The 13,600-nt window shown below is 38.2% G+C and overlaps 2 protein-coding genes and 1 long non-coding RNA gene across 3 annotated transcripts; 1 reads left to right on the forward strand and 2 right to left on the reverse strand.

Moving 5' to 3' along the window:
* Nucleotides 1-400: 400 nt before the first annotated feature.
* LOC109827760 lies at nt 401-6,493 on the reverse strand. The gene is made up of 4 exons (XM_020394779.1): nt 6,283-6,493; nt 2,552-2,864; nt 1,143-2,363; nt 401-1,037 (listed from the first exon to the last, which is right to left on the reverse strand). Exons 1-4 carry the CDS (start codon nt 6,491-6,493, stop codon nt 401-403), a joined length of 2,382 nt encoding a protein of 793 aa, XP_020250368.1.
* Nucleotides 6,494-6,583: 90 nt separating this feature from the next.
* Nucleotides 6,584-8,500, forward strand: LOC109827765. Its single transcript, XR_002243501.1, has 3 exons — nt 6,584-6,749; nt 6,838-6,890; nt 8,286-8,500. It is a non-coding gene; the product is annotated as an uncharacterized LOC109827765 (long non-coding RNA).
* A 1,785-nt stretch (nt 8,501-10,285) lies between these two features.
* On the reverse strand, nt 10,286-11,611 carry LOC109827761 (F-box protein At3g07870-like). The gene has a single exon (XM_020394780.1). It carries the CDS (start codon nt 11,393-11,395, stop codon nt 10,286-10,288), a length of 1,110 nt encoding a protein of 369 aa, XP_020250369.1. The 5' UTR covers nt 11,396-11,611.
* Nucleotides 11,612-13,600: the final 1,989 nt, after the last annotated feature.

Genomic DNA, 13,600 nt, shown 5'->3' on the forward strand with positions numbered 1-13,600 from the left:
AGTATAGCACCTTATTGACAAAGTATAGCACCTTATTGACAAAGTATAGCATCTTATACTTTCTAAAAATTCTGCAGCTTAAGTGCCTAAAATCAAATCAGTTTTTTCCGCCGCGACGAAACCACTCGACGACCTACGTCACGTGTTTATTGACCAATCATCCACCGCAATGCAAATACTTGATAAGATAACATCAAAGGTTTTGAGTAATGTATACCAACCAGATATAACAATAACACTAACTGAAATAACATTAAAACTAACTGAAGTAGTTACACAAAATTTACAATAATCAAAATAGTTTGTTTTTTGATCTTCACCACCAAAACATAATCATCCTATAATAAGTCCATGAAGATCACAATCAAACTGATTTGAAAATATTCAAAAGCATGATATTTCAATCAGCTATTGGTTGGTTACATGTTCGTCGATTGTGACCGAACTCCTTACATCGGCTACACTTCAACATTCTAGAAGGATTTAGTCCAGAAGGGATCCGCTTTGTTTTTGGCCTTCCTCTACGAATCGAGGTTAATGGAGGTCTAATCTCCATATTCTCATCCGTTATAATTGGCTTCTCATCATCAGGAATTGGATATATGGGAAAGGAGTAACACTTGCGGTACACCTCCGTGCTGAAATAGTCAGAAATATATGGATACAATAGCTGATCTTTGTGCCTGATTACGGCGGCCGCATGCTTGCAAGGTAGTCCAAGAACTTGCCATTGGTGACAAATACATGTGTGGTACTCCAAATTCACTCTAACAGATGGGGAATCATATACTTCATACAGAATCGACGTAGAAGGATTAACATGAAGACAACGTGCACCCTCGTTGATCAGGACAAGATGCTCCTCTACACTAGGAACAAGTGGTGTAGTCCATTTGTTGGATTCCTCACGTCTATCGTAGCTCATTTTCATCATCTTCACCCGGATGTGATCAACCAACTGCGCTATCGGTAAAAATCGGGCTTCCTTAATCCATGCGTTGAAGGACTCAGCTAGATTTGAGGTTAACCACCCATACCTGCAACCATGTTATAGCTATAGGATTATTCAAATGTTATACATGTTCAAACACACATATCAGAGAGTTCAATCACAAAGACCAAAAATATGTAAAAATGGTGACCTCTTTCCAGGAAAATAACAATTAGCCCAGTTCTGTGGGCTCATATTCAGCATTTCAATGAAAGCAATAGATGACTTATTCTGGAGCTCGTTGCATTCATTATGATAAGCATGCATTGTGTAGGCATAGGCAGCTCTCTTCATAATTTGAACACAATCATCCCTAAGTGGTGCTGGTAACCTTTTCTTTGACAAGTTGTTCTTATAATTGGCCATTAAATGGCGGATGCAATAACTGTGATATGAACAAGGGAAGCAATTCTTGACGGAATTTTGAAGTCCTTTGTCTCGATCAGAGATTATAACCAGCTCATCATTCGGAGTATATGGATCATCTGAATTGTACAATACGTCACGAATGCATTCAAGGAACCACTCCCAATTGCTCTCATTCTCGGTTCCACAAATACAAAGAGCGACAGGAAACATTCCTCCATCTCCATTCAAAGCAGTAGCAGCAAGTAGAGTTCCCTTGTACCTATCAAAAAGATGGGTGCCATCCAAGAATAAAATTGGTCTACATCCCTCGACAAAACCCTTCCAACAAGCATAATATGAGATAAAAAATCTAGTAAATCTGCCATCTTCATGTTCTAGATGGACGATTGATCCTGGGTTAGTTTCCATAACTTTATCCTTGTACCATCTAAGTTGTTCATATGAATGTTTTGCATACCCATATAACTCCTGTTGAGCAAGCTCTTTCCCACACCAAGCTCTTCCATAGGGGATATCAACGCCAAACTCTCTTAGAAGCTTCTTTTTAAGATCAATTGCGCGGTAGGTGGGTTGTTCTTTTAGTATGGATTTCACAATATTTGCAACCCACTTACGAGATGCCCGTGGATGTCCCTTATCTCCTATGCCTCCTCCGAGACAACTATGTGCACGACCATTTTTCTTCACGTAAAACCGTTTGCAGTCTGTACGACGGTTACAATGGACCATCCATTCACAATCAGCACCTTTGCATTTTACTATCAATCTTCTAGGTTCATTTTTCAAATAAGCAAAGTTAAAACCGAGAGCAATTGAGTAATTTCCAAGACTTTGCCTTAGATGTTCAACGTCATTAAATTCTTGTCCGACACTTCTAATGGCATGATACCATGAAATAGGAATCTGAATACTAGATCTCTCAACTTCACGTAATGCATTTTCTGAATTGGATAGATTATGCGTCGAGGATGCATGTTGTTCCGAAAGAGATATGGTAGGATTCCTGCAAACATAAAGCAGTTACCTTATAAGACTAGCAATTAGAAACATTAATGAAAATTCTTATCTAGTACTACAGCTAATTGCCGACATATTATATCGTCATAATTTTTCTTTGAACTACAGAGAAATTAAATAAACATGGATTAATTTTGTGAAATATGGACCTCACAATATACAATAAGTTCTTACCTTATGTGAATGGTGTTTTCCTCTAGACCAAATAATGTATCTCGATCTATGTCAACATGCATCTTAACTATCTTCTTCTTGCAACTTAGATGTACATCGAACATTGTTGACAAATCGACGTCATCATGGACACGTACAAACAATTCTTCTGTATATGGGACTTCATAAGTCAGCTTCACTGGGCTTGAAAAAAAAGCAATTCTACTTTGCACCTCGGCCACTAAATTACTGAAAGTCCCCTTGATATTCATTGGAATCAAATGATTGTTTCCTCTAAAGTCCATAATTGCACAATATAGCTCTTCTTCCATTACTGAAATTCATAAAAAATAAAATAAGTGGGGAACTAACTAACAATCAAATATTACCAAACAAACACAAGTCTAACATGCATTTTCTTATTGTATACGATATAATTCAACATCGGCATTCAATATGCAATTCTCTATGTTTCTATACAATATAATTCAATATTCATTCCTAAATATTCAAAGACCAGATTTTTCTACATTCTATAGAAATGAGGAACAAATGATTTTTATTTTGTGAATCAAATAAAGAAAATATAGAACGGGTACATTGCTTAGCTTTTCATAGCAATTTTTAAAGAAAGTATAGCACTTTCCTAACTCTCACTACAAATGATGTAATCAATAGAATTAGGGTTTTCTCGTGAGAAAATAGTAGTCTCAACACGATAAAGGTTTTCTCATTTAAAAATTTAGACATTTTAACAAATCAAGATATAAAGATGGGATCTCAATCACTTTATAGTTACCTTTAAATGTCTTCTTTTACTGCAAGAAACGAACATGAGATCTCAACCACTGATCTGATGTAGTATTAATATCTTCTATGAAGAGAAATATTAATGGAGGAGAGAGATTTCTCAAGAAGAGAGGAGAAATTAATGAAGGAGAGAGAGAAGGAGAGAGTAATTGAAGATGGGTACCAAATTGGGGGTTTGTGAAGAGTGAGTGTAGCCCGCCCTTTTCTCCCGCCATTGTCGCCATTAATGCCTAATGTTGACGGTGATGAGAAGAAGAGAGAAAGGGCAAAGTCGGGTTTCTCTATTTTAGGGAAAATACAGTATAGAGATAGAGAGGTATAAGGAGCATTGGGTTTAAAACTAAGCCAAATGAGTATAATGGGTTTATTGGTGTTCAGTAAAGTGGATGGGTTTTAAAATAATTGGGGGTAAAACTTTGGGTTAAAATAGACCTTTTTTGCTAAATAGACCTTTTTTGCTAAATAATTAGCAAAATAGACCATTTTGCTAAATAATTAACAAAATAGGTCGGTCGATTTTAAAAAACAACTCAGAAAACATACGGGACTAGTAGTCCTGTATGTTTAAAGCCAACTTAAAAAAATCACGGATTAGTGAACTTAGAAAACATACCAAAAAGAGAATTTTGATAAATATTTAGCAAAAATGACCATTTTAAAAATTTTCCCATTAAAAAAAGTTCAAGTAGTAGCTCTAGTCAGAATAGGAGAACAAATACTATTCACAAGCGAACAGAACATCTATCTACTTCTTTGTTAGTAAAGGAGAACAACAAAACAGATAATATGAACAGTAACCTAAGATTATAAAAGATTATAACGAATAAAAAAACTAAATGAATAACCAACCCACGTTCTCACACGTCTAAGGCAACTGCTCTCTCACAAATTCCCTTTCTTTCCGTCCCTCTTTCTTCTTCCCACCTGAACCGAAAAATCCTCTTTTTTCTTCACAAAAAAAATTAGTGTTCTCTCACACACACACACACACACAAGGGATCCATCCATTCGATTCGAATCCATGGCGTCTCAAAGGCGTATGCTTCTCAAGGTCATCATCCTCGGCGCAGCGGGTTTCCGTACATCGGTCCAACTCTATTTTTTTTTAATTTCATATTTTGCATCTAATTATTTGTAATTTTTGTTGACTTTTGTTTGATCGTGTTTAGGGCTGGGAAGACCGTCACTGATGAATCAGTATCCTCGAGTTCTTATGAGCTTTGAATTTCAATAATCTGTATTTTTTAATGTGATCTGAGATTTGGAGTTATTTTACGCGTGATTTGGACTTAATTCGGTAATTTTAGATATGTGAATAAGAAGTTCAGCAACCAGTACAAAGCCACGATTGGGGCTGATTTATTAACCAAAGAGGTTCAGATTGAGGACATGCTCTTCACTTTACAGGTTAGATTCCCCTTTTTTGTTTTCATCTTTTTTTCATCATCAAAAAGATTTTTTAGGTTTTTATTTTGTGTTAGTGCCTACCAATTGAGCTATTTTTATTTGTATTAAAATGCGAGTGATGATAGACGTTGCTGCGTTTGAATACCATTTTTCGATTTTCTGTTTAGTATTTAAGAAGAGTGTGGATTGTTTGTGCCATTTCTGTTGATTATCATTGTGCTATATTTTGCATCCTAAGTTAAATAATCTTGATTTCTTTAGGACAATGCTGGAGTTGGTTGGCTACTTGAATTAGTGTATTTAATCCCCCAGCGTTGTCAATTGCAAAATGTCATGAAAACAAAACAAAACAATTTTTTTAAAATTAAATAGAAATCTTTTATGGTAAAACTTAATGTCATGACAGTTCAAAAGAAAAACGACTAGTGTTTCTTTCTTCTTCTTCATTCCCTCGTTTTCTTCGGTTTTCTCAGATTGTTTTGCATATAAACCCCTCAAAAATCTAGCAAATGTTGTTGCAATAAGTAATGCAACATATATGTTCAAGTTTATTCTGAAATATTTATAGCAGCTTTTTTCTGAAAAGGAAGTATACCAAATAGTGTAAGATATTTATTCAAATTCAGTGATAAGGGGCTGTTTGGTTCATTTCCTAGATACAGGAAAATGCATTTCCATGTACAAAAATACAAGTTTTGAGTTTTCCAAATTTTTCTAAGAAATAGATTGTTTCGCTTTGGTTCGCACAAAAAAAATGGTGGGAAACCAATGTATTTATTTTTCTTGTGTTTGGTTCGCATGAGAAAAAAGGAAAAACTTTTGTTTATATGGCAAAAAACCGACGTGGCTGCAGTTTTCGTCGATTTCACAAGGTTGAGGAAGGAATTGGGGGAGAGAGAAAAAATCTGATGTGGCGGCGATTTTCACCGAGTTTCTCTTCTTCAACCCTAGCGAACCAAAGATGAGAAAAAAACCGACGGAAAGCTTATATCCTACGTGGCCATGAAAAATCTGATGTGGAGACGGTATAAAACTTTTCCACCGAGTTAAAAAACGAACCAAACAGCCCCTAAAACAATCGACACAGAAACTATACAATTTCAACTGAAACGAATTAGGAAAGATTGCTTAACCGATGAGGTGACATTGATTTTTATATTTTATATTCTTCCTGAGAATTTACAATACCTATTACAACCGATTAACCCAAGTGTTTACCACATTTTTTTGACGAATAATATGTTCGCCGACCTTTTTAATTTGAAAAATGTAAATTCCACTACAGTATTTTCTTCTGCAGCGCTATATTTTAAGTCAAAAAAATAAGTAAAATATGTTATGTAAAATGTCGAAAAAAACAAAAAACATGAAGAATAAATTTGACAAATAAAGAAGCACCACCCACTCAAGTGACCTATCTGAAAAAACTCCAAAACACCCCACCATTAAAAAAACCCAAATATATTCCCCCATCAACGCTTCCATCGAGGTAGGAGGAGGAGACAAAAAAAAAGCATCGCCGGTCGGCAACAGACCCATGGCCGAAACCTCAAACCCAGACACCAACTCCGACGATCCCCAGCCCTCCGCCGTCGCCGCCTCCATCGCCTTCACCGTCGCCGCCTCCTCCAGCGCCCATCCCCCTCCCCAGACCCTGACCCTAGCCCTCCCCATCCAGAACCCCTCCCCGAACCCAAACTCTAACCCTAGCGACAGCTGGAGCGACGGCGCCACCTCCGCCCTCATCGACGCCTGGGGCGAGCGCTACCTCCACCTCCGCCGCGACAACCTCAAGCAGCCCCACTGGCAGGAGGTTGATTCTTTGTATTGGAGAACTACACAAAAGCACCCAAATCCTTGGTTATTCGGGTGGTAAAATTGGGTTGACCCGTTTACGACCCGACCCATGTAATTCAACTCATACCGATTATAAACGGGTCGGGCCGGGTTGATGCCTTGATGGGTAGGAAAAATTGCCACCCCTAGCTGTGTTTCATTTCAGGTCTCTTAATTTTTTGATGCTTGATTCTTTGTATTGTTTGCTTGTTTGATATTCTAATTTGACTAACATTATTTTCTTATCTTAAAAGTTACGCACTTGCAAGGCTTCAAGATGCCGTCGAGAAGCAAGCCTGTACAATCGGTTAGTCATCTTCAACATATATCATTATTAATGATGCCATTTCGTAATTAAATGTGTTTATATTGCCTATTACAGTGTTTATGAAATCCGATATGAGACCCCAATATTTTTCGACATATCATCGATATATCCGCTTAAATAGTGTAGCCCTGTAGGTAAGAAATTTGAATCAAATTTCATGTGATGCTTACTAGCTTGGATCTGTGATTCATAACTTTTCCCTTATGGGAGAATGAGTAGATGATGAGAATGATGACTCTGTATAGGCAGTAGGTGTATCTTTTGAAAGTTAAGTCATTGCCCTCGTCATATGGGATAATTCACTAGCATTCCTAGAAGCTGCTGGATTTTGTTTTATCTTAGGCACTGTTTGGCAACAAGAGATTGTGTCTTATCTAAGAGATTGTGTCTTATTGACTTAGGGGGTGTTTGGTTCAATTTCTAGAAATTGTAGGAAATATTTTCCACCTAAAATATGATTTCCTTGTATTTCTTAAAAAAATTATAGGAAAAGTTTTGAGAAATCAAAAAGTACCAATTTTCTTATTTTTTGTACTTTGTTTGTTTGGTTCAAAACAAGAAAATAGCTCATAACTTTATAGAAAATAACAAGATTTGGTAGGTTTTTGATTAAATACGGTATGTGTCAGATTTCTGGTGATTTCCTCTCATTTTGAGAAGAAATTGCTTTTTATAAAATTTGGTAGGTTTTGATATTTTATAGGAAATATTTCTGTAAATTTTTTGTTGAACCAAACACAATTTACAGAAATCTCTGAAAAACTTTTAATTACAAATTTACCATTATCAGATGTTTTAAGAAAAGTTTTTTCAAAAAGTGTGCAACCAAACAGCCCCTTAGTCAATAAGCTAGTAGAGTTGTTTGGTGACAAAAAATAGGAGGATATTATTTTGGAGATTGTGTCTTTTACAATTAGCTTTTGAAAAGCTACCTCAAGTAGCGTTTGTCTTTGGGAAGGATCTGTCAATTTTTTTTCGTTTTTGCCCCTAATAATTAGGGCAAATGAAAGCTACTACCCCACCCAAAAAACCCTAGCTCTTTTCCATTTCATGCCTGGCACCCCTTCTGCTTCTCCTGAGCATGTTTCTCCTCCATCTCCATTGAAGGCCATTGTCAAGGTAGTTTCGCACCCCTTCTGCTTCTCCTGAGCATGTTTCTCCTCCATCTCCATTGAAGGCCATTGTCAAGGTAGTTTCGACCCTCCCATTGGACTTCCTTTGTTTGTTCTCCTCCATCTCCATTGAAGGCCATTGTCAAGGTAGTTTCGACCCTCCCATTGGACTTCCTTTGTTTGTTCCTCCATCTCCCATTAGCTGCATTTGCATTGCATAATTATATTCGCATTAACTCAGTCGATGATCCGTTGTTTACAGTGTTAGAGCAGCATCCAAATTATGTACCCGAAGATGAAAATCAAGATGAACTCGAGGATCCTGATGAGAATAGTAATTCTTCAAGAGGGACAACTTCTGAAATGAGGGAAGCTCGTGATAACATTGCTCACTTATTATGAGAGTCAATGTGATAAATTGTTTTTACATTAGCTGTTTTTGGCGATGCATAGACGAGAGATCCTTGTTTTTGGAAATTTTTAATGTATAGATGAAAAACAAGTTTTGGATACTATATATATATATATATATATATATATATATATATATATATATATTATATATATTATAATATATTGATATATGAGTACGGTACTATATAATATATATGTAGAGAGAGGAGAGGGAGAGAGAGAGAGAGAGGAGAGATAATGGGTATCCTTGTCATGGAGCGGGATTTCCTGGCCCCGCTTGACGCTCTAAAATCAAATGATTGGCGGACTTGGTGGATATCCGCTGTCCGTTGAACTTGAATCTAACATGATTCTGAAAATCAACACACCGCCTAAGTTTGGGGTGAATCCATCGGGTCGGTTTGAAGCCTCCCCCTTGCATGGCACGCTCCATATCAATTTTAGACCCGGTTTTGAATGGAATATGAACTTTTCAACATCGGCTCCGATGGAGGGTCAAACCGATTGACAAGATTCACCACCAAAAACCTTGGTGTTGTTGGGGGGTTTTAGAATAAGGTATTACGACAAGTTACAAACGAGCGGATCATCCTATGTTACTCAATCACTGTGATTTTAGAGGGCGTCAAGGAGGAAATCCCCTTCTATGACAAGGATACCCATTAAACTCATATATATATATAATATATATATATATAGTGCATATAGTATATATATATTATATATGACTATATATATATATTAGATATCTATATAGGTAAATAAATATACAAGTAAATAAGTAGGTAAATAAATAAATGAGTGTTGAATAATTCTAATTTTATATCAATAATATCACATGTCCTTTTTAGTCATTTAACAACTTTAAGTTAGTTGTACAGCTACTTTTGCCAAACAGCTCTACTTAAATCAGCTAGCTACACAGCTAGCAGCTTTTAGCTAGCTTAACAGCTTTCAGCTATAATCTCGCAGCTTTCGGCTAGTTTTGCCAAACAGAGTCTTAGTCTTTTGTTGTGAATTTTTGTTGGATATTGTTTTAGGTTTTGTTTTGATTCCAAACTTGTGTTCTCCTGACCTTTAAGTTAGAACCACAAACATAGTGTATTACTTTTTTTACACTACTATTTCCTGCGTATTGTGAAATAGCAAGAAGACAAGGTCTTTCCATGTGGGGCATTTTGGTCTATGCGCATGATTTTCACGTGCATAGTTTTTTAATCTAATGGTGTTAGTCGGATGTTTTTATGAAAATCTTAAGGGGAGTTGAGTGTCATTTCTGAAGTTTAGGAGAGTTATCTAAAAATAGCTGATTTTCACGTGCACAGTTTTTTTAATCTAATGGTGTTAGTCAGATTGGTTGCAGACTTTGTCGTTCATCTTTCAGATTCAAAGATATTCGATTGAAGGTTAGAAATTTTAAATTTTCGTGATAATACTTCATAATAAGTTCTATACAAAACTTTTCATACAAAGTATGGTCCATTTTTAGGATATCTGTTCTTCTTTCTCTAAATTCTAAGTGAATATATATCGACAAAGTTAATAACTTAGGTTTCATTGGATTTTCTTTTGTTCCCCTGCTCCAAGTTCTTTTACAATTGTTTGCAATTCTTGAAAAATTCTTTCTTTTGTTCCCCTCCTCCAAGTCTGTATATATAACCTAAGATTTCCTTCCTCCACATAACTTGTATCATAGGCACTTCAAAACTAATTAGTTGCATAACTTAGAATCTTTTATATATTTTTATATTTTGCCCGGAAAAAAAACTATATGGAAAATTGAAGATTATATGGCCTCCTGCTTCTTTAAAGACTTGAAACTTTCATCGTCCAGAGTTATGAAACTCTCTACGTAGAAGCTGACCCCGAAGTTGCTCTCCCCACTAAAGATCGTCGCTTCAACTCGTTTTTCCGCTGGGTTGTAGACCTGCAGCTTGCCGTCGGACCTCTCCAACAGCGCTCTTCCAACTGATGAGGATAGCAGCAGCGATCGATGCTGTACGCCTTCACCCACGACGCGCAGCTGTTACGGCCCTCCTCCAGCAGCCACAGATCGACCCTCGATCGCCCCGAGCACTCCATGCACAGCGATCCGCCCAGCCGCGTCAGGCGAAAGTCCCACGCCTCGTCACGAGAGTCCCGTGAGAAATGTCTTATGCCGGGCAGCGGTAGCTTTGACCATTTCTCCTTCTTGAGATCAAACCGGGCTATTGCCTCGTCGTCATCGTGGTGCAGGTCACCGACAGCCAGCCGCCATGTAAAAATACCTGGCAGGAAATGCACGGCTTCGTCGACGACGGCCGAGTTATCATCGTGAACCCAAAAGGAGGGGCCCTCCTTCTCCCTCCATCTCCCTGACCCAAGTGTGAAGACCTCACTTCTTCTAATTGGGTGCTGGAGACTTAAGAAAGGAGACACACCGAACACACGGAGCACCTTGTATTCCCCTGTAGAAGGAAGGTAAGCGAATGCAACCGCGTGGCCGCCGTGCCCAGGAAACCCCGAAGATTTCCTGGGCAAAGTGATCTGCTCCCTGGTCGCAGGGTTTCGGATGTAGAAGTCATCGGGATCGTACATGCAGACGAGGTCGAGGCCGCAGGAGAAGACGAGCCTCCTGTGGAACCACGACGACACCCTCGGTGAGTAGTAGCCTGTGGTGGTTTCACGGTCTAGTAGGGCTTTCCCTCCTCCTCCTCGCTTCTTGTAGTAGTCTAGCACGTGAAAGTGGTGTCCCCCACCGTCGCTTTCGGAGGTCGCCACGAGGAGGAGAGGGTTCCGTTCGGATCGGCGGTGGGACGACCTGAAGGAGGGGCTGGAGATGAGGGAGAGCCACGATTTGGACACCAGCTTGAGGCGCGAGAGGGTCTTCACGGGGAGGAGGAGGAGGATGTCGGAGACCATGTCGAAAGGGAGGGACGGGTTTGATGAGTATTCGTTGTTGATTTCAGGGGAGGCCATGTTAGATAGATATACTAGTTAGATATATATATATACTAGTTAGATTACACGTGCAATGCAATATCATGATTAAAAATAAATTAAGAAAGAATGTTTGACATTGTTTCCAAGCATAATAGCAATGTTTCCGTATTCTCCATCTCAGTAATATGGTCCATGTTTTGGTTTAGCATTGTCAGAGGCATGTTGCAATTAAAACTGTACCTAGGTACATCATTCAAATACCATGAAAATAATAAATCCAAAAGCATTTTCTGTTATTGCTGAAACTTGGGAAAATTAAAAAAAAAAACCTGCGTCTAGGTTCTTATTTGACAAAAGGAGCACATTAGAAGTATTTTTACACGGCATACAGAAATATGTGCATCTTTACTATTGTTACTATCTTTTTTTCCTTCTTTTTTTTTTGGTGGGGTTATAATTGATTGCATTTGGTTACAACTTTCTTTCCTAAACTAATGATATCGAATTTTGGCTAGTTCTGGATCATAATTTAGATATTTTGCTTTTATAATAGGCGACCCTCTGAAACTATTAAAAAAAGAACGAAGAAAAAGGAAATGAGACTTGTTAATTGATAAGAATCTCCAACTGAATTAGAATTCCAAGCGCATTTACAATCTTTTCCTTTTTTTTAATATATATGACAGAACGTTATCATATTATCAAATCAAATTCCTAATACTAGTATTTAGACACGTGCAAAACACGCTTTCTAAAAAATTTTCTGTAAATATTGAACATGTTATCAAAATAAAGTATTCTGCTTTAGATATGAATATAGGGGTGCTTTTTGCTTTTTTTATTCGTTCAGATATTCGATAAAGTTTGATTCAATAGCTCATTTAGTACTAAACAAATAATTTTCAGTGTTTGGCTTATAAATTAAGCTAACAGTTTCAGTGCTCCTTTGTAATTCCGATGACATCCTCTGTAATTTTTACCCGGGTTTTCTCCCTCACATTCCTATGTTATAGGATACGTGATCTAGTACCTATTCCACACCTATTTTGGTAAATAACTATAACTTTGTAAGATTCACTAGTGGAAAATCAGGTATCGTTGACGGGCATCCCCGTCAGGAATGCTTAAAATCCCGTCGGCGATAAGTATCCTTGACGGCAGCCGTCAAGGATATGCCATCAGCAATAGTCCCGCCAGGGAAGAACTATCGCTGACGGGGCGCCGTCAGTAATGATTATTACTGACGGCAACAATGTTGACGGCAAATGCCGTCAGTTATAATGAAACATCGCTGACGGGAATCCCGTCAGTGATGTATAGTACATCACTGACGGGAATCCGTCAGTGATGTTTGTTGCTGACGGCTTTTCGTCAGCACTGTACAAACAATCGCTGACGGGGATGCCGTCAGCGATAACTATCGCTGATGGGAAACCCGTCAGCGATGTATATACATCGCTGACGGGAAACCCGTCAGCGATAGTTATCGCTGACGGCATCCCCGTCAGCGATTGTTTGTACAGTGCTGACGAAAAGCCGTCAGCAACAAACATCACTGACGGATTCCCGTCAGTGATGTTATATTCATCGCTGACGGGGTTCCCGTCAGCGATGTTTCATTATAACTGACGGCACTTGCCGTTAACATTGTTGCCGTCAGTAATAATCATTACTGACGGCGCCCCGTCAGCGATAGTTCTTCCCTGGCGGGACTATTGCTGATTGTATGCGTTGCCACCGGCGGCTCCATCCCTACGACTCGTGCTCCTAATAGCATCATCTCCACTCTAACAACAAAATAATTTAAATTTAGAATCACATCATATTGTGTGTAATCATGTTTCACATATATAATAAGTATACCTGCCGGCTACTCTCTCCACTACCAGTAAATGCCTTTTGAGTGGCCAAAAAAATTCATAATCTGGCTTTGCACCCGAGTAGGAACCTGCCTTCTACAAGATTTCATTATTTGCCTGGAAACCATCGCAAAAGTAGCAGTAGGTTGGATCACTCACATAAGCTCCTCTTGAATATCCTCCCACATCTCCTCGGGAATCTGACCATCTAACATATTCATCACAGAGGATACAAGCTACATCCAGTGGCGTAGCCAGGAATTTTTGTTGCCCTGGGCGAAAAAAATAACAAAGCATGGTACTCAATTTCTCAAAAGAGAGAGAATCCATTACAAAGCTTGATGATTCCTATTTATACACCAAAACAAGATAATCCTGAAAA

The sequence above is a fragment of the Asparagus officinalis genome, unplaced genomic scaffold (genome assembly GCF_001876935.1).
Source record: "Asparagus officinalis unplaced genomic scaffold, Aspof.V1 AsparagusV1_Un419, whole genome shotgun sequence".
NCBI classification, from domain to species: Eukaryota; Viridiplantae; Streptophyta; class Magnoliopsida; order Asparagales; family Asparagaceae; genus Asparagus; species Asparagus officinalis.